Source organism: Megascapheus bottae, chromosome 5 (genome assembly GCF_031878675.1).
Source record: "Megascapheus bottae isolate mThoBot1 chromosome 5, mThoBot2.hap1, whole genome shotgun sequence".
In the NCBI taxonomy this organism is placed as follows: Eukaryota; Metazoa; Chordata; class Mammalia; order Rodentia; family Geomyidae; genus Megascapheus; species Megascapheus bottae.
The window spans coordinates 17,725,633-17,748,640 of NC_143513.1; the positions used below are offsets into that span (position 1 = coordinate 17,725,633).

The following is a 23,008-nucleotide window of genomic DNA, read 5'->3' on the forward strand; positions in this document are numbered from 1 at the left end:
GATTGTTTAAAACACATGGAATAGCCAGGCACCAATAGCTCATGCCTGTAGTATAGTTACTCAGATTCGAAGTCACACTGGACAGGAAAGTCTATAAGACTCTTGTTTCCAATTGTCCAGAGAAGCAGCAAGTGAAGTAATAGAGTTCTACAGAAGAAAAACAGGTCTGGTACAGGTTCCAAGCCCAGAATTCAAGCCCTCTCACCAACCAACCCTTCTACATTCGCCACTCCACTCCCCCCCCCCCGCCCCGCCACACCACCGCCAAAAAAAAGCCTATGGATAAAATGTTCTTGAAATATAAATGGCTTTGAAAATGAATAAGATCAAGTACTTGGCAAACTAATTTTTGTTCTCAAGCAAAAATATTTGAAAATCAGTTTTTTCCATTAAAGTTTCCAAATTGGTTGATTTACAATTTCTTTATTCTCTTTAATTTGCTAGTGTTGTACAAATTGTCATATTGTCATGCGTCTATCTTAATATTTTTGTGAGGTTTTTAGTTTGTTTGTTTTTTTGTTTTGTTTGTCCCTACCATGGGGCTTGAAATAAGGATATCTCACACTTGTTTGGCTTTTGTACTCAAGACCTGTAATCTACCACTTAAGCCAAACCTCCATTTCCAGGATTTTGCTAATTGGAGATAAAAGTTTCCCAGATTTGTCTTCCTATTGTGGTTTCAAGCCTTGATCCTCAGATCTTATCATCCTAAGTAGTTAGTACTTAAGGGTATAAGCCATCAGTACTTGGCCAGATTTTGTATTTTAGCAGGAACAGGAATAAGAATTTAGCTGTAAGAATTCACATTTGCATTTTTCTTTTATTACTTTATTCTCCTTCTCTAGCAAGAATGTATTTGAGTAAAACAGAATGAAGTAGAGAGCAGCAAGAAAGCAAGAAGAAACATGTCCTGACCTCCACAGTCAGAAAATGGAAGTGAATAAGACTCTTAAGAATTGCTTTGGGCAGAATATTTCTTTTGTAAATCCATGTGAAAATAACTTCCAAATGTTTTCATAAGTTGAGTTTCATATCACACTGACATGCAACTGGAGAAAATGTGTTGTTTCTACAATAATAAATACAGACAATATCTATATCATTTTATTTTTCTTAAAATAAGATGGCCTATGTTTTTCTTGGAGATGGAACCCAGAATCTTATGCATGCAATGCACATATTCTACCCTGAGCCCCACTGTCAGCTCGGGTAATATTTTTTCAGTAGAACACTGTCGTTTTGGGTCTGTATATATAAATATAAAATGTGGATAATAGAACTTTGACTGTAGTAAAGAAGTAATTTAGATGCTTTCCTGAGATGCCATAAGGCTGGGATGTTAACCAACTTAATTTAGCAACATTTTCTCTTCAAGAAAAGACAACTGACAAAAAAAAAGAGCAAAACCTAGGGAATAGCGAGACCTTGAATCACATGAAGGTAGTTATGCTCAGTCATGTAGCTCTGAACTTCTGTATTTAGGAACAGGAAGAGATTACTGCAAGTACAGTTTGGTGTCATCTCTCTGAGATGGCCAGGCAGGAGCTTCTTGTCTGATAAAATCATATTTATTGGTAGAAGACCATTTATTGAAAGAGGAGTACCTGTAAGACATCTCACTGTGTAACTTTAAATGACACCATCTGCAGTTGTCACCTCTCCCTCCCTCCCTCCCTCCCTCTCTCTCTCTCTCTCTCTCTCTCTCTCTCTCTCTTTCCCCCCTCTCTCTCTCCCTCTCTCTCTCTCCCTCTCTCTCTCTCTCTGTCTGTCTCTCTCTGTCTGTCTCTCTCTCTCTGACTCTCTCTGTCTGTCTGTGTCTCTCTCTGTCTCTCTCTCTGTCTCTCTCTCTGTCTCTCTCTCTGTCTCTCTCTCTGTCTCTCTCTCTCTCTCTCTCTCTCTCTCTCTCTCTCTCTCTCTCTCTCTCTCTCTCTCTCTCTCTCTCTCTCTCTCTCTCTCTCTCTGTCTGTCTGTCTCTCTCTCTCCCCCCCCCACCATGGGGAAAGAAAAAAGTGATGCCAGTGATTGTATGCAAGGTCTCATACGTACTAGCCAGTACTCTACCAGTAAATTGCATCCCAGCTCCAAACTAACTTTCCCTTCTTACTGCCACAGAGCATAAAAGAATTAGCTCTGCGTAAGTTTCATGTATGAAAGAAACACAGACATAGAGAACACAAATATGTGAGAAAAGATAAAGTAAAATGGCAACAACATAATAGATCTTTAATCTGTACTTTGATTTAGAAGTTAGAAAACAACCGGCAGCTGGTGGTTCAAAACTATAATCCCAACCACTTAGAACGTTGAAATCTGGAGTTGCTATGGAAAGCCAGCCTAAGCAGAAAGGTCTCCAGTTTACTAACAAAACAACAAACAAACAAACAGCAGAAATTGAGTATTGACTTGAGTGGTAAAGAGCCAGCTTTGAGAAGACAAGCTAAGGGAAAGCATCTTGGTCCTCATTTCAGCCCCAGTCCACACACACACACACACACACACACACACACACACACACGGAGTTAGAAACAATGGAAATAATAATTGCTCCTACTTTGTCTTGAAAAGTAAATAATATTCACACATTACAAAGATGGAATTGCGAATTTTTGTCATAAAGTAATAAACCTGGGATCTGAATACGGAGTTTACTGCTGCTATAGTTTTGTTATATCATATTGTAAATAAAATGGGTATTATGTGCAAATGTGCATATGCACATATGTATATATGCATAAGAAGGTGTACAAGTATAAAGAGAAAACATTCATAGTTATATATACACAAAGACATACTTGAATTTCAGATTTATCATTGTATTTTGCCTCAGAATATTATTGTCATTAATCTGTTTCAAGTTTTTCCAACTTTTCTCTTTTTGTAAAACAATTTTTTTATTCTTTTTGTAAAATTATTTCTTTTGATTCAGCCTTAAAATCACTCCCAATTTTCATTATTTTCTTAATAGTCCACTTAAATTTAAAGCCAAACAACTATTAAACAAAGTACCCAAATTCCCAACCACAAGCAGATGCTTCCTTACATATTTCCATCACAGACTTTAGAAATAGGTGCTGAAAAATTCATTAAAGTGGAGAGATAAAAATACCATTGGTCTTTTAAATGGAAGCCATTAGTCGTTTAGTAGGACTTGTCCTTATTCTGGAAAAATAAAATAATATTCTGACAGTTGGTTGAAATAAATTCCTGTATTACCAGTGTTTTAAGTTACCTTTTGATTATGTTATTGTGAATCTAGTATTAATCTGAAAGAGTTCTTGATGCTTATTCACTGTGCTGCATTTTTCTAAGTTACAGATTTTTGCAAACATTTGATTGATTCTGATATTGTACTACAGAAGAATTTAAAAGTCTCCAGTAAAACCACAACCCTTCCAAATTAAGTACATTGTTATGTAAGTCGTGTGATTTTCTTCATAAATGTTTAGATATACATTTCATTCCCTTCTTTATTTCATTGTATATCACAGGAACATCCATCACTGGGTCAACTTTCAGCAAAACTAATTGACAACAACATTAATGTCATTTTTGCAGTTCAAGGAAAGCAATTTCATTGGTATAAGGTATGTTGATTCTGAAAGATTAAAAACTAGAATGTTTAATTTGGTGGAGTTTTATTACAATTGTTATTAGAACCAGAGGTAAGCATTCTGGAAACACTACACATTGTATAATCAAAGCTCATTGCTGTATTACCTAAAGTATAGTTTACCATTTAGATACAAATTCTATGTAGGTTTGCAATGTGGAGGATGAAAAGCAAAGGGTAGACATTAAATGCTTCTTGAGACTTATAGTCATATGTATGAAGAAAGCTTGATACAGTGATACTTAATGTGGCAATAAAAGGCAAGCCTTTTATGAAGTCAAAGGAATTTCACATCCACATACCATCACTGTGCATTTTTTCCCAGTATAAGAGTTTGACCACAGGGCCTATGCCAAGTTCTCAACCACTTAATATATCCATTTTTGCTTGGGTTATTTTTTTCAGATAGGGTTTTGTGTTTCTGCCCAGTACTAGCCTCAAACCACAATCCTCCTACCTATGCCTCCTATGTAGCTGGGATTACAGACTCATACTATACTACAGCCCTGGCCTATTGGTTGAGATGGGGCCTTGGTAATTTAGCCTGGGCTTCAGTCCTCCTAATCTCTGCCTCCTGAACAGCAGACATAGGCATTAGCTACTATCACACCCAACTTTTTTGTCGGCACATTTTATATCTTTAGGCTACTTTTGCTGGTGTCTATGGGCCTGTTCTTAGAGTAGGTTAAAGCTGGAGACTGTAGATCCCAATACTATTCGCACATCTAGCTTTGGTCTAGGCTGTACAAAGCCTTTGTGCATATGAATAATCTCAGTAGTGTGCAGAATCCTTTGTGACCAATGAGACTCAGCGCAGCAGACACGCACTGCATTATCACTGTGGGATATCATAGAATCCCCAACAGAGGATGCTTCCTCCATGTCTTTGCTATTGTTTTTTTTTCATGGTATTTTAGAATCTCCCATGAAATCCCATCTCCTTATGGATGACAAGGTGATGCCCTCACTTTTATTGTACATCACTGTGAACATGGAGGCTTTATCTGCTTTGCTATCTTTGCTCCTTTCCTTCTTCCCTCTACATTCCTCTCAGTGACCAGGTTCCCGTACTGGTTATTTTATTTATTTTTTACTTCCGGTACTTGGATTTGAACTCATGGCCTCACACTTAACCCAGTTTGTTAGGCTGGTGCCCTATTATTTAAGGCAGGTCTCTATTCCTGCTTTTTGATGAGCTTTTGGAGATGGTCTATAGCAGGTTTTTTGTAGTGTTTTGCAGCTGTTGCTGCTGTTGTTGTTTTTGCTGGGGCCAACTTCAGACCACAATCCTCCAGATCCTGGGTAGCAAGGTTAACAGGCTTCTGCCTCCAGCACTTGACCAGTGAGTGCCCTTTATTTTTTTTAAGATATGAAGGAAATACATTATACTTCAGCATCAACAAATGCTGGAATTCATTTGCTTTTGCACATAGCTACTGTTTCCTTTACCAATTTAACCTCATAATTAACCTTATATTTACCATCCCAAAGCACTATTTTATTTATATCATTTCTTCCCTTGGAAATCTAAAATGAAACTGTAATTTCCTGTTCTTTCAAATATACATTCTATGGAAGCATTTTTCAGTGTAACAACACATTACATTTGAATTTAACAACAAATTAACTTCTACTTGCTTCAAACTAAATGGCTCAAACTATCTAAATAACAGCAAAAATAGCTTCTACTTACTAAATAGTTAGTTATTGCCAGATACTGAGTTTAGAAGTACTAATTCTTCTACTGTCTTAGTTATTTATAACAATGGTAACATACTTATTATGGCCATTTAATATGATGAAATATGAAGGGAAATTAATTGCCTAAACTCTGAACTTCATGGTTGACTTTCAAACAATATGAGGTTTATTTTTTATAGCTTTGCTCCTCTTTCTGTGTTCCAAGCCTGACCAGATCCACTGAGAGTGCCTGTTTTGCAGCCAGCAAAACCACCCAGCAATTTTGTTTTTTAATCACCCATCTTTCCCCTGGGTTTTAACAGTCTTGTAAACCATCTCCCACTCCATTCTCTACCTGGATACCAGGAGGAGCCATTGAAATCACAAGCGTATCCACAGACTACCCTAAAGGAGGGGACAAGATCTCTCCTGTGGTCACGTAAGACATGTGACCTCAACTTATCACTCTGACTGCATTCCCTGAATGTTCCCTGCCAGGCCTGCTTCTAACCATCCTATGTGTAAGTGCTCACCAGGCATTCTCTTCCTTGCTACTCTCCTTCCTCTTCATATCTGGCAGCCATTTTAATCTTATTCAGCAAGCTTTTTGTCATTTATTAAGGCATAGTGACCTTCTCACGAAACAGTGCCAGACAGCCTTCCCAACTCTCAAATGCTTGCTAGTTATCCCTCCTAACAGCCGTGGCACATCTCTATGGAGTCATATGAATGCTTTATGAAATACACGTTACAATAGCTGTGAGATTGTGAGGATGAGAACTACTTGGCTTTGCAGTTTAGCATCTCCAAAGTCACACATAGTAAGGGCTCGATCAAAGTTCAAGAAATGAATCTGAAAACTCTCCAAGTGAGCCCTTTGACTGGAGATTCCAAACAGTTCATGTGTAGAATGGAGCTGGCATACAGCAGAGATTTAGTAAAGCCTGTGAGTAGAGATAGGAGTGAGGAGGTAGATTTCATGGTTTCCCCCATCTGATTCCATTTAAGTACACACACCTCACTCTCACCACACTCAGATGGGTTTCCTCTTGGCTAGATGTTTAAGTCTTTGTTCACTCTCATGCTCTCCTAGAAAGACCAAGAGTCCTCTCCATAATTACTGAGCTCTCTTCATTATGATCACCTGCCACCCAGTGCTCTCTCTCTCTCCCTTCTCACTGCCACTTTTTCCCTTGTCTGATTTCATATTTCCCAAAAGTCATTCCACAGAACAGCATTTCTATAAAATACTCGTCTAAATTGTTTCAATTAAATAAGGGGGGAAAAGTTTTGTAAATTTCCAAATTACTGGCCTAACATGAACATTTTAATTGGAAAATATTCATTTTGAACCTCCAAGTGGAAGAAACAATTTGCAAAACTTCTCCAATGTTTTGGCTCTTTAGGGCCTTTTCAATAAGTGTAAAAGCTGTTGGAAGAGTACTGATTTAATGTCTACTGAATTTGTAGATCATCGTGTATATCTGGATACACAAATACTCACATACATACATACACATGTCTACACTTCCAAGGTATATGAGTTGGCCATCCTTCTAGGTTACTTACATTGTCCCATCACGTTTTCATGTATGTAATGACTCACCTTCCATGACAACTACCTGCCAAGTGTTGAGTCTTTGCCAATTACTGAATCCTCGCCTACTATTATCACTATGTAAGCATTACTTGTTTGTATTCTAGGACCTTCTACCCCTTTTGCCTGGCACCATTGCAGGTGAAATAGAGTCAAAAGCTGCCAATCTCAACAATTTGGTAGTTGAAGCCTACAAGGTAAGAATATATCATATGTGATTTTTTTGTCAAAATAATCTTTTAATCCCCACTTCTGGAGGAAAGTACTAACTAGTGATGTATTATTTTGTGAGAAGGAGTAGAAAACATAGGACTCAAAACTTGAAACTGGGCCCTCAGCCCTGCCTTTGCCATTAACTAGTCCAGCATTTGGGACAGTCATTTCAGTCCTCTCTGTACCCTGCTTTTGCCATTGATCATGAATTGTTCAGATCAGCTGTCTTCCATTTGGCCTTCTAAATGTAATGCTCTGTGAGTCACCAGCTCAGGACTGCAGGAAGCTCTAGATTGCCACAAAGTAGCAGAGTTGTCTACATCATGAAGTAAGATATGCATGTTGATTGTCTAAAAGCCACAATCTGTCAGGGAAAATGCATTGCCTTTGGATATGGAAATTAGCAACAGGACTCTGAAGGTCACTGTGTTGTTGCATCGTGTGATTGTTCTAGTGATTTTACCAAAGCCCTTCTGCCTTAGTAGATTCAGTATTGTATTGAATTAATGTTTGTATGCTGTTATCATGAGTCCTTTGAAGAGTGGCTGACAGAGAAAAAAGGATAGAAAGAAATAATATGTTCTAAGAGCTAGAGCATGCCTGGATATAATAAATGATATTACAATGTGACTATTCTTTCATGGTAACAGCCAGTCACTTTCCGTACATGCCTTCATTTGACCTTCACAGATGATCTAGAAGACCGGTGTTACTATTCCCATCGAGTGTTTGTAGGAACACAAAGCAAATTATCCAGCATTCACACAGTTCACAAGTAGAAGGTGTTCATTCCATGCCCAAGTGCTCGTGCTGGGTCATATATTACTTATTTTTCTTTTCTTCTTTTTAACATAGTTTTAAAAATATGCCTCATTCTTCCTTAATAGATGGAGCCACTTACCATAGTCTCATTTCCCCAATGCTCTGACTCCCTTTCCCACACGCAGAAGAGTAAAAGAGTAGCCAAAGTGTTGAGGAAAGCTGCAGCTCTCTTCTCTAATTGACTTTGATATAAATCTGGTTAGATTTGAGTTCTCAGGACATTTATTTCCTATGTCTGAAAGCAAAGTTTAGAAATAAGAATTGGGCCACGGGGCCAGGAACTTGGCCTAGTGGTTAAAGTGCTTGCCTAGCATGCATGAAGACCCGGGTTCGATTCCTTGGTACCACATATATAGAAAAAGCTGGAAGTGGTGCTGAGGCTTGAGAAAGCCTTGAGAAAGTCCAAGGATAGTGCTCAGGCCCTGAGCTCAAGCCCAGGACTGGCAAAAAAAAAAAAAAAAGAATTGGGCCAGGTGTGGTGGCTCACACCTGTAATTATAGCTACTCAGGAGGCTGAGATCTAAGGATCAAGGTTCAAAGCCAGCCCAGGCACTCAAGTCTGTGAGACTCATCTCCAGTTAACCTCTAGAAAACTGGAAATGGAGCTGTGGCTTCAGCCTTGAACTGAAGAGCTCAGGGACAGTGCCTAGGCCCAAAGTTCAAGCCCCACAACCAAAAAAAAAAAAAAAAAGAAGAAGAAGAATTAAATTACATCTCTTTTTCACTGTTAGTGTCGGGGTTGTTTTGTTTTCTTTTTAATCAAGAAAATCCAAACATCCCATTCATAATTGGTTTCCAAGAGTAATCTAAATAAGAAAGGAATTGACAAGTTAGAAATCATGCTGTGTTTTTATAGAATGAATCCATTTATTACCTGAAAGAATGTATACAAGTAGGTGGATTTTTACCTGTGCATAAGACTCTATACTGATGGAATGCAGAAAACAGAATTCCTTATATGTACAAGGAACAGATACTTAGCCTTCTGTACTTCTGACTAGCCTTACAGTGAGTGAATACTAGTAAATTCAGCAAAGCTCCATCTCCTCAGTATGAATTTCCATTATTTTTGTGGGTCTGTATTTTCAACATTCTTCTGCAATTTAATTTTGTCTTCTCTGTTCAATAGAAACAATCCACTATTCATTGAAGAATTACATATCAGGAAAAAAAATCAGTTTGTCTAAATATATTTAAGCTTAACTTTATGCCCAAAATTTCATTTTTAAATCCCCCAAACTGAAAAATTTAGAGATTTGTCTTTACACCCTGCTTGTAAACATTGACCTACCTGGGTCACAGTCTTAACCGAAGCAGAATTTCAGAAGGGCAAGCTGAGAATATTCATATGTTCAAGTATTTCCTTCTGATCAGAGGAACTTTCATATTAACACCTATGAACCATTGGAAGTTTCTATTAGTTAACCCAAATTATTCGATTATCAAGATGATAAATAAATATAGGCTGATATAATGTTGCCTAACACAAATGCTGTTAATGAATTCAGTTCTAAGGTCATACTCTCAGAATTTCATGACTGAGTGTTAATTAGTAAGTGCATTTCTAATTATTGCTATTAAAAGAAGTAAAATCACCTAATTAAAGAATTAAAAATACTGGAAACTTTACTTCTTACATTGCCACATACTTTTTCCTTCTGGGTTAGGGAAACTTTTCTCGGTCAAGGGCCATTTGAATGCTTAGAACATTATTCCAGAGTTAGAGCTAAACAAAATGGTCAGTATAGGCAGATGGCCACATGCAGCTGATGAGAAGCATACATGTCTGTTTTGTCACATGCCAAACATTTCCATGGATTGTTTCCAAGGATTTTAAATCCCACCCCTACTCCCTTTCTTTTGTTTACAAGTTAAGGATTTGGGGGACAAAATACACATAAATTCGAAGAATTCATTTAAGTAACTAGATCCTTTGGAACTCAGAGAATATGATGGAAGAAATGAGCATATGCCTGATACATGATAGGCATTAACTAGATGTTTGATGAGTGAGTAATTGACTGGTGTTTCATCACAGTAGGGGATCTTATTTTGAAATTAAAGCTTGGAACAAATGATTGATATAAGCCAACAGTAGGTACAAAAGCCATTCTTGAAAATATTATGGATCAGTGACTATCTGGTCATTCTTGTGCCAACAGTGTAGATTTGGCTTCTCAAAAATGTAGCTTTCAACTCTGAATCCAGTAGCATTCTGCCTTAGACATGAGTGTTTGAAGTTAAAATGTTCCTTTGTAACTGTGTATGTTAGAAGCATGTTCCCTTTCGGCATGGTAGCACCGTAAGTGGTATAGTAACGTACATGAAAATCTTGAACACAAGGTTTGAACACGGGGTATTTTAGGTGTGGAAGAATACTCTACCAATTCAGTCATGCTTGCTCTGTTGTCTCTGATTATTTCCAAGATGAGGTCTTTCTTTTTTTCCCCAACCCATCCTGGACCAATTATTCCCTGGTTAATCCAGTGCCAGCCACCGTATTCAGTTTCATCTATTTAGATGGAGTCATAAGAACTTATCGGGATGGCTGGAACTATGATCCTCTCAGTTTCAGCCTCTCAACTAGCTAGGCTCTTATATTTTAGCTTTAAAAATGGACCCTTTGTGATAACTGATGTTCCCAGTGTTTTATTTTGGTATTGTCATAACATATACAAAGTATTGAATGTAAAGGAATATTTTCACAGAGCAGGCTAAATGAGAATGATTTTTTGAAGTAGTCAAATGCAGTCATAGTACACATGGAACAAAATAAAACCATTTAAATGGAGGCAATCTAATCCTTTAGTAATTCTTACATATTCAAACACAATTCGTTTGTTATGTGAAACTGCTGTTTTTATTTATCCTTTTGTACAGAGAGACTTTGATTTGGTTTTAAGAAAAACCTGACATGATTTAATAAGCTTGACTCTGTTTTTACATTTGAAACTCCTTGAGTCTGTAATTTTAAAATAATGTCTTGGCAGAAACTCATCTCTGAGGTAAAAGTTCAGGTGGAAAACCAGGCACATGGTGTTCTTTTCAACGTCACTGCCATCTGTCCAGATGGGGCCAGAAAGCCAGGAGCTGTTGGCTGTGGAAACGTGACAAGCAATGATGAAGTATGTGGCTGTGTGTTTTTCTCATTTAAAATAAATTAAGTTGTCCAGAATGAATGCTTTCTTCCAAAAAAATCCACCATTCTGAAAACCTTTCTTACTACTGATTGCAAGACTTATTTATACTTAAAAGTAACTTTCATTCCCTCTCCCCAGAGTTTCTTTGTGCTTTAACTCAATCGACTAGTCTCTCCAAACTTTTAAGTTAAAAATAGATACATACGGGGGTTTTCTGAACGTTTTTACTAAATGTGTTAGTTTCAACTTAAACTTAGGTGAAACAACTTGTGTAGACAAAAGAATCACATCTCTTCAGACAGGTAGTATCTATAATTATAAGTCTATCCAGTTCCAGTCTACTATTTCTCATATTAACTGCAAAATGGTACAAAATAAGCCACAGAAGTGTAGCAGTTGGGAAAGGCTAATAATTCCCAAATCTTACACTTTGTGATGGCCTGGGTATACTCATAAGGAGGTAAGGAAATTTGTTAAGAGAAATCAAAAAGAAGTAGTGTCATTTAGCTAGAAAAGGACAAGATGTAGAGAAGACAGGCCAGGATTAGAGCAGCATCTGGAGTGGTCTAAGACAGTGGGAATTCTCCAAAACTGGTCTGATAGGGAGCACTTTAAAAAGTCCTTGTCTGCAAAGCTATTCTCAGAGAGTTGCTGATCTGTTGAGTTGTCAGTTACCTGGTTGTGTGTGTGTGTGTGTGCACCCAAGTGCATGAGTGCATATGTGTCAGTACTGGGACTTAATCTCAGGGCCTCAAGGTGCCACTTAGCTATTTTTGCTCAAACCTGTCACCTTACCACTTGTCTCACACCTTTACTTGCAGCTTTTTGCTGGATAACTTTTGATAAGAATCTCAGGACTTTCCTGTCTGTGCTGAAGTTGAACAGCAATCTTCAGCTCTCTACAAAATAATTAGGACTTACAGACCCAAGCCATCAGAGCCTGACTCATTTCCTTGATTTTTAAGTTAATGGCTTAAACTAGATTCCTAATCTCTCATCTAACTTTATGGTTCCATAATGTTAGTAATTATTTTATTTTATTTATTTTGTGAGTTGTGGGCCTTGAATTTAGGGCCTGGGCACTGTCCTTGGGTTTTCTCAAGGCTACCGCTTGAGCCACAGCACCATTTCCGGCTTTTTCTGTGTATATGGTACTGAGCAATCAAACACCAGGGCTCTGAGCATTCTAGCAAGCACTCTGCCACTCATCACACTCCCAGCCATTTTAATCCATGCTTTTGAAGGGAAAAATGAACAGGGATTGGAAGGAATAGAATGTCCTATGATTGTAAGATTGAACAAAAGAGTTTTCCTTTCTCTTTAGTTAGAATGGTATTTTCCCCTCGGGAATTTTAGAATCTGTAGGCAGTGTGATTTTGCCCACTGGCTGCACAATTTAAATTAATTATTGCAAGTATCAAATTCAGTAGCTTCTCCTTAGAGTTTGTTCAAAAGCCATATTATGTCAGTTTGCAACATGTGTGCTCAATTTCCATTGAATTGCAAAAACCAGAATTCTAGAAAATAAAATGTTAAGTCATTATTGCCCTCAAAAACTATTACTTAGACCAGTCTTCTTTATGTCCCACATTTTTTTGACAGTCCTAGGGCTTGACCTTTGGGCCTGAGTACTGTCCTTGGGTTTTTCTCAAAGCTAGTGCTCTACCACTTGAGCCACAGAGCCATTTCTGGCTTTATGTGGTGCGGAGGAATCAAAACCGGGTCTTTGTGCATGCTAGGCAAACACTCTACCACTAGGCCAAACTCCTGATCCATGTCTCACATTTTTCATTTTGCTAATGCTTCTCTTTTCCCTGTACTTTCAATCAAGTCATCTAAACAATCTGATTCACAGAAAAAGGAATCTGCCCCCTAAATGTGCATGTTCCAAGTTTTGTTCTGTTAGGAGTAGTAGTGATCTTATTATCCTGTATATCTGCTAATCTTTCATTTTCTTAAAACCAAAAACATTTCTGGTGCACCCTCAACACCAGTTGTATTAGTAATATAAAATCATGCAATTTCCTAATACACATGAAAGCTTAAATGGAAATAATTTATGTCATGTGTAATATGATAGAGTACAATATAATTCTAAACAAATTGCCTAGCTAGCAGGAACTATTTTCAAATTGCAATGAAATTTGGCTCAATGTGAAAAAAGTTATATATGCCTTCTTGTTTGCCAAAACACACAATGAGAGTACGGTGAGTCAATAAATAGACATAGTAAATCAGTCATTTTCTGTAAAAATAAAGAAGTCAAAAAAGTAAATATTGGCAGGGGAAAAAAACTCCATATTGTCATGAAGAAAACCAAGTCCTAATAGCCCAGCAGGCTCTTTCTGACTAACTTTCTCTAACTAAAAATCTTAATGCATCTATGTTGAGGCTTTAAGAATTAAGAAACGGAGATCTAAGCCTCTTTCTCTTGAGTAATATTACGTAAAGCCTCTGATTTGTTCCATTTATGACTTTTGTTAAATAAAATTTGAATTTGACTGTGAAATATAGTCCGATGCCTAGAAAATAGGATGAAATAAAAGCTCATTTTGAACACCTCCAGATATTAAACCAGTAGATAAAATGCTTATTGCCTCAATTTATCTGCTGCCAGTGCCAAATACTCAGTAAGTTCACACTTCAAGGGTGAATCCAGAAGGTAGTATGTTCTTTCCCAATGTTTCTGAGACAGTAACTAGCAAAGATAGTATAAACAGGTACATAAGCTCTATTTAATACTGGGTTGAGTTAATTTGAAATAGTTCTTTTAATTCTTGAATTTACTAATTAAGAACTCAATTACATTAAGAAATTTTCATCTACATAAGGAAAAGATTGTGTGTATGTTTTATAATGGTTTTTTTCTCCAAGATGCTATATTATTGATTCAAATATTAAATAATACCAGGTGCTCATTGCTCATTTCTATAGTTCTAGCCACTCAGATTGCTGAGATCTGAGGATGAAGATTCAATATCAGCCTGGGCAGAAAAGTACATGAAATTCTTATCACCAATTAAATCCCACAAAGCCAGAAGGGAAGCTGTGGCTCAAGTGGTAAAATGTGACAGGCTTAAATAAAAACAAAACAAAACAGTCCAGGTTCTGAGTTCAAGCCCTAGTTCTCTCTCCCTGTCTCTTTCTCTCTTTCTCTTCCTCCCTCTCTATATTAAACAAGTGCAAGTAATAGAAATATCAAAAGATGTAAATATATTTCCTTCCCCTCCCAAATACAGGTTCTTTTCAATGTAACAGTTACAATGAAAAATTGCGAGGTCACAGGAGGGAAAAGCTTCGCAGTTCTAAAACCCATTGGTTTCAATGAAACCACTAAAATTCACATACACAGAAGCTGCAGCTGCCAGTGTGAGATCAGAGGGCCTGAGAGGCAGTGTGTGGACGAGGCCTTCCTGGATCCCAAATGCCTGCACTGTGAGGAGAGTAAATGCCACTTGAGTGAAGACCGATTTCCATCTGAGAGTTGCCACTCTCACAAGGACCAACCAGTTTGCAGTGGCCGAGGAGTTTGTGTATGTGGAAAGTGTCTGTGTCACAAAACGAAGCTTGGAAAAGTGTATGGACAGTTCTGTGAGAAGGATGACTTTTCTTGTCCATATCACCATGGCAGTCTCTGTGCTGGTGAGTACAATACACAGATAGTTTGTTGCTGGTCACTATTATACGTGCCTCTGTGCTCGTGTGTCTTTAGGTCCCATACTATAAATTGCCATCAGTCAATCTAAATAAAAGGCTCCAAGGATGTTCAAATAAGTCACAGCAACTGATCTATAGAGCATGATTTTATAGTTGGAGTGTAGAGAATATAGTTCTATATCAAAGCCTAAAATAAGCCATGATCTTATGGATCCCTTGACTTTGGAAATTTTTATACCAGGAAAGGAAGTTAGTGATGATGCTCGGCATGCTTTCTAGAAGAATGAGGGTATTCTTCTACAAATGTCTGATTCATTCTGTCCAGTGGTCCCTCCCTCCAGCTTGCTTAGAGGATTTTATTTCTGTCAGGATGAAGGGAAGTGAGCTACATAAATATACTTTCCATTCACTAGAAAATTCTAAATGCATCATGATAGATGATACTGTGTGTGTGTTCTGTCATTTAAACCTCTCCAGTTTATTTTTAGATCACCATCAACAACAGAATTGCCAAAGGATGGAATTCAAGAAAACACTGAGGAATCTAGTAATCTCAAAGACCAGTTCTCCTGGCCTCACAGATCAAGTTCTAAAATGACATAGTAAAGGGGGAAAAAAAAATCAAGATTATTAGTATTATTATTTGCCTAATTGAGCTTACTGCCACCTACAGGCTACAGAAAATCTGGACAAATTTTTGAAAATTAAAACAAAGTACTGTTTAAAAACAAACTACTTGCCTTTTGCATTCCTTCATGGGTATTTCCATGACAATGTGATGTTTCACTCTGTCAGGGGCTAGTGGTAGTGTGTTCACCTAGCATACGCAAAGCCCTGGGTTCGATTCCCCAGAACCATATACACAGAAAAATCACTGTGGCTCAAGTGGCAGAGCGCTAACCTTGAGCAAAAAGTGTCCAAGGGCAATGCCCAGGCCCCAGGACAAGCAAAAAATATCTTTCAGGTTTGTTGATGAATGGAAATATTTCACTGTCCTAAATATAGCCTATGTTAATGCACCTATAAAAATACATTTACTTGGATAAGCTAAACTTGGTACACATTACTTAAATTTACAATGACAAATTGTCTTTCCATCTTATTATATAGACAGAATATTTTATAATCCAAGCACTTAGACAGTTGTCACTAGAATTTGGGTATATGATTTTGGAATGAACCAAAAATGATCTTCTTATATTTTCTTTCTGTGGGGTTTTAACTTGAAGCCTTACTCTCACTTGGTTGTCTTTTGCCGTTGTTGTTGCTTTGTATTGTTTTTGCTCAAGCCAGCATTTTACTACTCCAGCCATACTTCCAGTTCCTGTCTACTTATCTGAAAAGGAAAGGGAATATTATTGTACAGAGAAGAGAAAGAATTATCTGTGAGCATTCTGCACTGCTACCAACAGCTTCAAGTTCATTTGGCATCCCTAGTCCACATAGGGAAATAGTAGCACTGTATGTGCTGCCCTAACTCTGTGACTACAGTACTACTGACCTACAGGCGACTGAAAATTGGCTTCGAGCTGTTGTATCTTGCTGTATATGAATATAAACTTTAGGACTGACATGCTTTTTCCCAGCTGCTCCCCTCTGGGAATGAAAAAAAAATATGTTCACGAGTCAGCTGGCTGGAATTTAGCACACAGGCTGCCCAGGGGAGCAAAATTTGGCAGACACTCATTCAGCCTGTACTTGCTAGCTTTTTACTTAGCAAATTCAGCCATCCTATCACAGTCTAATAGGACAGCTAATCTGTGTGATGCTCAGAAATAAGAGAGAAATGCAGTAAAGAAAAGAAAGGAAAGAACACAGAAAGGAGAGAGGAAAAGAGAAAGTTGTTTTGTCTGTTGTCAAATAAATGGGCAAAACTATGTAATCCTACAAAATATATCTCTTTCGGACATTTCTATTTCACATTGGCATATGAAATTTTTGGCACTTTCTGCAGTATAAAAGTCATATGCATAACCAATATTTCCACAAGGAATTTGCTCACATAAATGCCCTTCCCATTCATCCTTATCTCCGACACGTCATCTTCCTCGGATTCAATTACTCCCTCATATCCTGAGGATATGAAATGATTTTTCAATGTTTAAGGAGCATTGCTACTAACAACATTGAAGCTTTGTTTCATCCTCTCACAAACTCATCCTGGGCCATTAGCAATAAAAAAAAAAAGGCTAATAGAAGAGACTAGAGAAGTCATTCATTGCTAGCTGGGCACTGGGGGTTCACTCTGGTAAGCCTAGCTAGTCAGGTGACTGAGATCTGAAGATTGCAATTCTGAGGCAACCTGTAGAGAAAAGTCTGTGATCGAACTTTATCTCCAATTAATCAGCAGTAAACCAGGAGTAGCGCTGTGACTCAAGTGAGAGAGCACCCGCATCAGGCCTAAAAGCCATTAGTAGAATTATGAGGCCCTGAGTGGAATTATGAAGCCCCAGTACCAGCATACACACATATTCACCCACACAAAAACCATTGATTTAAAACTTCAAGTAACACATTACTTCAACTTCGTCATAGTGGTTTTTTTTTTATTTAAAATCAAGTGCACAATGACATCCAAGTACTTCCTTCATACTTGTTAGCACAATGTATCAGTGTGGGGGAATTACCTACACGAAAAACACCTTTAAATGTAGATATTCTGAAATCTTGGCATTGTTCAGGCTATATGTGTACAAAGTGATGTCTTTATTCACTCAATGGAATGTTGTCAGAGAGACAGGCTTAGAATCTGGTTTGGAGATTGCTGTAAAGTGATGATGGTAACTTAGATCCTGGGGTGACTTCGTTTCAGGGCATGGAGAGTGTGAAACAGGAAGATGCCGGTGCTTCAGTGGCTGGGAAGGGGATCGGTGCCAGTGCCCATCAGCATCAGCCCAGCAGTGCGTCAACTCCCAAGGCCAGGTGTGCAGTGGGAGAGGCACCTGCGTGTGTGGCAGATGTGAATGCACAGATCCCAGGAGCATCGGGCGCTTCTGTGAACACTGTCCCACCTGCCCCACAGCCTGCAGTGACAACTGGTATGACTGATGCCAGCTCTGGCAGAGCAGTCCTTTAGAACAGTTGCCTTTGGTTCTTCCTTATTCTGTCTTCTTTTATCCCAATAGTTGCAAATAAATACATGAATTAATAATGATAATAATAATAATAATAATGGATTCCAGAGCCAAGGGCTCATGCCTATAATACTACCACTCAGAAGGATGAAATCTGAGGATCTCAATTGGAAGCCAGCCTGGGCAGACAAGTCTGTAAGGCTTTTATCTACATTTAAACACCAAAAATATTGGAAGTGGAGTTGTGGTTCAAGTGGTACAGTGACAGTCATGCAGAAAGACCTCAGGGATAGAACCTAGCTCCAGAGTTCAATCCCCAAAACTTGCACAAAAAAATGGAATAGGGAAATTTAAGAGCTAGAAACTTAAATCTAATCTTTGGCCTACTAAGTAGCTGTAAAATATTCAGAATATTCAATCCCATAGATTGGTTTCAAAAATAATTTCTGAAAATATGAGCCCCTTACTAGTTATTTGTTTGATGTACCACAATTTATCAAACTGGGCCTTTGTTTGAAAGCAAGAATAGTAATCATAATACTCTTCTAAGAGTTCTGTGAAACAAATAATTTTTATATATATATATGTATATATATACATCAATGTATTTGGCACATTAATCATAGAATAATGTTATCTCTTACTACTATTTCATTTTAATTTCAATATTTTAATGGTAATAAAATTGCTACAAGGCATGCATTTAATAATGATACATAAATGGAAGATTTTGTTAAATAAAGGTAACATTAATGTTTTTATATAATTGATAAATAATTTTCCTGTGAAATTCAAGGCCTGCTCTAAGACTACCAAACTGAGTGTTGTTGCATTTTCCTGTTTGATTTATTCCAATTTTTAAAATATTTACTTTTATCAGATCATTAACTCAAGTAGATTTCATCAAATTATCTATAATAATTTGCTTAAATCTTTTGGAAAAGCAATGGTTCAACATCTTAATGATATTTTTTTTCCTGATAGGCTTCATTAAAATTTCAAGTATCTCGACACCATTCTGTTATTTGTCCTAGAAAACAAGGTATTTTACCACCGTATTAGAGAAATAACTGTTTTAAATTATCCTTACAGGAACTGTATGCAATGCCTTCACCCTCACAATCTGTCTCAAGCTCTGCTTGACCAGTGTAAAACCTCATGCGCTCTTGCTGGGCAGCAGCGGTACGTGGACCAGATATCAGGTAAACCACGGCTCATCCTCAAATCAGTTAACCAAGCAATAGAAAGGATCCATGGGAAAAGATTAATTTAAAAAAAATTAAAGGAAAAGCTGACAGTCAGTGGCTCACACCTGTAAACTAGGTACTCAGGAAGCTGAGATCTAAGGAAGAAGCCAGCCTGGGCAGGAAAGTCTGTGAAATTCTCATCTGCAATTAACCACCAAAAAATGCTACAAATAGAGTTGTGTCTCAAGTGGGCAAGCACTAGTCTTGAGCTTCAGCCTCAGGATCAGCGCGCACACACACACACACACACACACACACACACACAGATCAATGAGTTCAGTTTTTATTTCATTATAAAACAGCTTTCTTTTTCTATGAAGAGTTTCCTGGGCTATCATAAATATACAAAAAGCACACATAGTTATTGACACAATTTAACAAGTTTGTAACTTGTACATTGAATGATTCATGTGTGTGTGTGTGTGTGTGTGTAAGTGTGAGTGTTGCTGAATACACTAGTCTCTACCACAGCTCCTGGTCTGTAAACTGGTGAAAGTAATTCTGCTCTTGAACATACAATGCTAAACAAAACATTGATGATGAAAGAAGTATCTGAAATAGCTCATGCGTGCATGTCCGTACATACATGGGGAAAGAAAAGGAGGCAGAGTATTTTTTTAAAAAGAGCTCATTGATCACTGATGTCTAGTGCCTGTACTCCTAGATCATCCAGAAGGTGTGATCTGAGGGTCTACGTTTGAAACCAACCTGAGCAGGAAACTCTATGACTCTTACCTCTAATTAACCACCTCCAGAAGTGGAGGTGTGGCTCCACTGACAAAGTGCCTGCTTTCAGTAGAAAAGCTAAAGGATAGCACGCAGGCTCTGAAAAAAACCCCAGTACCACCACATACACACATACATGAAATTGTTAGATCTCAAAAGTCAGAATCCCACATTGGAGGTGAGATACATAAGGAATTAGAAATTAACTTTGAAATGAGGTCTTTATTGAAACTTCTACTGTCTTCATTGCAGCTGCTCTTACTGCTACAAGTCTCTCCTCCGTACTGGAAGAAAAATCCCAGTTCTTAGGGAGACTTCAAAGCAGAATAAACTTTGTCTTGAGCTTTGTTTCCTTTTTCCTTGTATCTACCCTCATCTTAACCCATAATGAATTTGGTTCTGAAACAGCCCCATATGCTGCCAGCTGGGACTGTAATCTCACTGTAGAAAGCCAAGTGGCTTTCTAATAAATAGGGCCCTTACTGTCAACATGTCATTTATTACATTAAGTAAACACTACACTCCCTTAAGTGTTGTTACAAACAGCATTTCCTTAAAGCTTCTTAGGAAAAGCCCTGGCCTTTCCTAAACTAAAAAGCATAGGACAGGGGTAAATATTTGGCCATCCACAGCATTTCAAAATGCATGCAAATTTGAATCATCATTAATATCCTCTTCATTAACCTGATAGAAATAACTGAAATGGATTTAGTAGCTAGAGGGCTTCCCTCCCTTTCACAGCTATTGTGCAAAGAGATGGAAAGGGCATTGGTTAGGCACCTCTATTATCTATCCACTCAATCACACTTAAAGGGCCTTCTTTCAGTGTCTCTGATTAAGCTTCTACCAGGCAAAAAGCCAGGAAATGAGATCAAGGCACGTGCCCCATTTGCAGATCTGCATTAGCTGTGGGAGAGGCCTAAATCAGCCAAGGGACCTGACAGTCCATCAGGACAAAAGGCAAGAGGGCCATTAACCTGAAGGGGGCAGTGAAAGTTCAAAGGGCATCACCCTTCCAACACTATAGTTCAGATTCTGCTGCCATGCAATCTATAAACATGGACATCTTTTTTTACCAGGTACCTGGTGTTTTTGCTTCGGTGAATATCTCTGGGCTCTACCTTTGACCTTCTTCTCAGGGTCCCACTGAACTAACAAAACGAAATTCATCTCTATTCAGTCTTCACCCATGGAGAGGGTCTTTTGCCTTTGTCATTTGGGCTTTTGCCTTATTCAAGAGCACAGTGGGTTAGCACGCATAATTTGCACTCAAATCACCTAGGTTTGTGTGTTGGGCTGTCCTCAAGCTCCCTAGAGCCAAAGAAGACTTTTTTTATGAGGTCTCCAAAGTGAGCAGAAGGGGCAGAGGAACCAATACCTATTTAGGCCAGGAAGTCATTTATGAATCTGGGGCAGCTGTGGAATACCCAGTATTGTGCAACTTTGTTCCTCAAAGATTAGGGTAATACCTCTGGCAACAACAGAGCCTGCAGACTTTCCAGTGTGAGTTTTGCCAAAGGTCTGTTACTGAGAGAGACAAGTCGAGCATGCTGCTCGTCTCACCATGACATTGCTGTTGCTTTCTCTCGTATTAATTTGTGGTCAGAAAAGAAATACATAATGAATTTTTGGAAACAAGCAGAATAGATTCAGTGAATAGACAAGTAAAAATTCAATTAATAAAAATGTGAGGCAAGAGTTTTGTGTATTTTCCCAAATTGGACACGTCTATTTTCTGGAGCAGCCATATGTAACAATAATGAAATCTTACACTATGATTTCAGAGGAACTATTTGTTCTTCTATTAGAAGAGTACTGACTTTAGCTTCTACAGATGTTTACTGTAGTTTCCATTAATGATATTCAACAAACTAAGAAAAAGAATAACAATGGAAACATATGGTAAAGCCCTGAACTGTGAAATAATTTTTTAAAATCCTATTTTTCACATTATACCCAACAATACCACACACACACACACACACACACACACACACACACACACACACACACACAATCCTGCCCCTCTCACTGCCATAGATAAAATTACATCTGAGTAAAAAACTTGGGCATATTTCAGCTAACACAATTACAGAATCCAGTTGCAAAGAAATAATGGAATCACTTAATTGTCATTATTCTTCAAAGGAAGGTGTTCTGTTAAAAACATCTTAATAACAAATATCCAAGAAATATTAGAGTTGGACATTTCGAATCAATAGTAATTTCAGTTCCTCATTTTTCAGAAACGAAGATTTGGGAATATCCTTAACTCTATTCATTGAAGTGTAAACTGCATAGACTTGATAGAAATGTTTGATTTATTCCCTTGTAGTTTAAAAACTGTTTGTTTGCTCTCTTGCAGAATGCTTATCTACTCCGAGCTACTTGAGAATATTCTTCATCATATTTATAGTTACATTCTTGATTGGATTGCTTAAAGTCCTCATTGTTAGACAGGTGATACTACAATGGAATAGTAATAAAATCAAGTCTTCATCAGATTACAGAGTGTCCACCTCAAAAAAGGTTGGTGAATTTAAAAATAAAAGGCTATCAGTATACTATATTCTACTTACAATATTGAGGCCCTAATGACTAATTAATTAATAATACTATTTCTTCTCCATCCAGGATAAATTGCTTCTGCAAAGCGTTTGCACAAGAGCAGTGACCTACCGTCGTGAGAAACCTGAAGAAATAAAACTGGATATCAACAAACTAAATGCTCATGAAACGTTCAGGTGCAACTTCTAAACAAAGAGAAAATAGTATTCTATGGGAAACTGGATTTTTAAAATAATTGCTCCTAAAAAAAGTCACAGGAGGAGACAAATTGTTCGAGATTGTGCCTCTTCCTGGTTGAGTGCAGGCAAGCATCACCATTGTCATCATGTGACTCACCTAGCTGCTGTTTTGTTTTGTTTTGTTTTGTTGAAAAAAATATGTAAAAATGTGTCTTACTACTGTTTAAAGACTAGTGTCATTGTAGCACTTTACTGTAATATATAACTTATTTAGATCAGCATAGAATGTAGGTCATCTGAAGAGCACTGATTACACTTTACAGGTACCTACCCTTCCTTTGCTTCCTTGAGAGACACAAATGCTGACAGGCCAGTTAGCACTGTGGCTTTGCAAGGATGCAGCAAGCCCTGCACTGAGCATGCAGGTGAGAAATAGTGAACCTGGCAGTTCCATTCTGAAGTGACTGCACACTTCAATAATTGGCAGAGGCTAGA

General features: G+C 37.8%; 1 protein-coding gene across 1 annotated transcript in view; it reads left to right on the forward strand.

The window, feature by feature from the left end:
- Itgb8 (integrin subunit beta 8) overlaps nt 1–22,686 on the forward strand; it is an 82,917-nt gene extending 60,231 nt beyond the window's left edge. The window contains exons 7-14 of the mRNA XM_090332734.1: nt 3,489–3,584; nt 6,995–7,084; nt 10,913–11,047; nt 14,302–14,704; nt 17,532–17,757; nt 18,886–18,995; nt 22,132–22,295; nt 22,401–22,686. Coding sequence (XP_090188860.1) covers nt 3,489–3,584; nt 6,995–7,084; nt 10,913–11,047; nt 14,302–14,704; nt 17,532–17,757; nt 18,886–18,995; nt 22,132–22,295; nt 22,401–22,523 — 1,347 coding nt within the window. The 3' untranslated portion in view covers nt 22,524–22,686. The remainder of the gene's footprint in view (nt 1–3,488; nt 3,585–6,994; nt 7,085–10,912; nt 11,048–14,301; nt 14,705–17,531; nt 17,758–18,885; nt 18,996–22,131; nt 22,296–22,400) is intronic.
- The last annotated feature ends 322 nt before the right edge of the window (nt 22,687–23,008 follow it).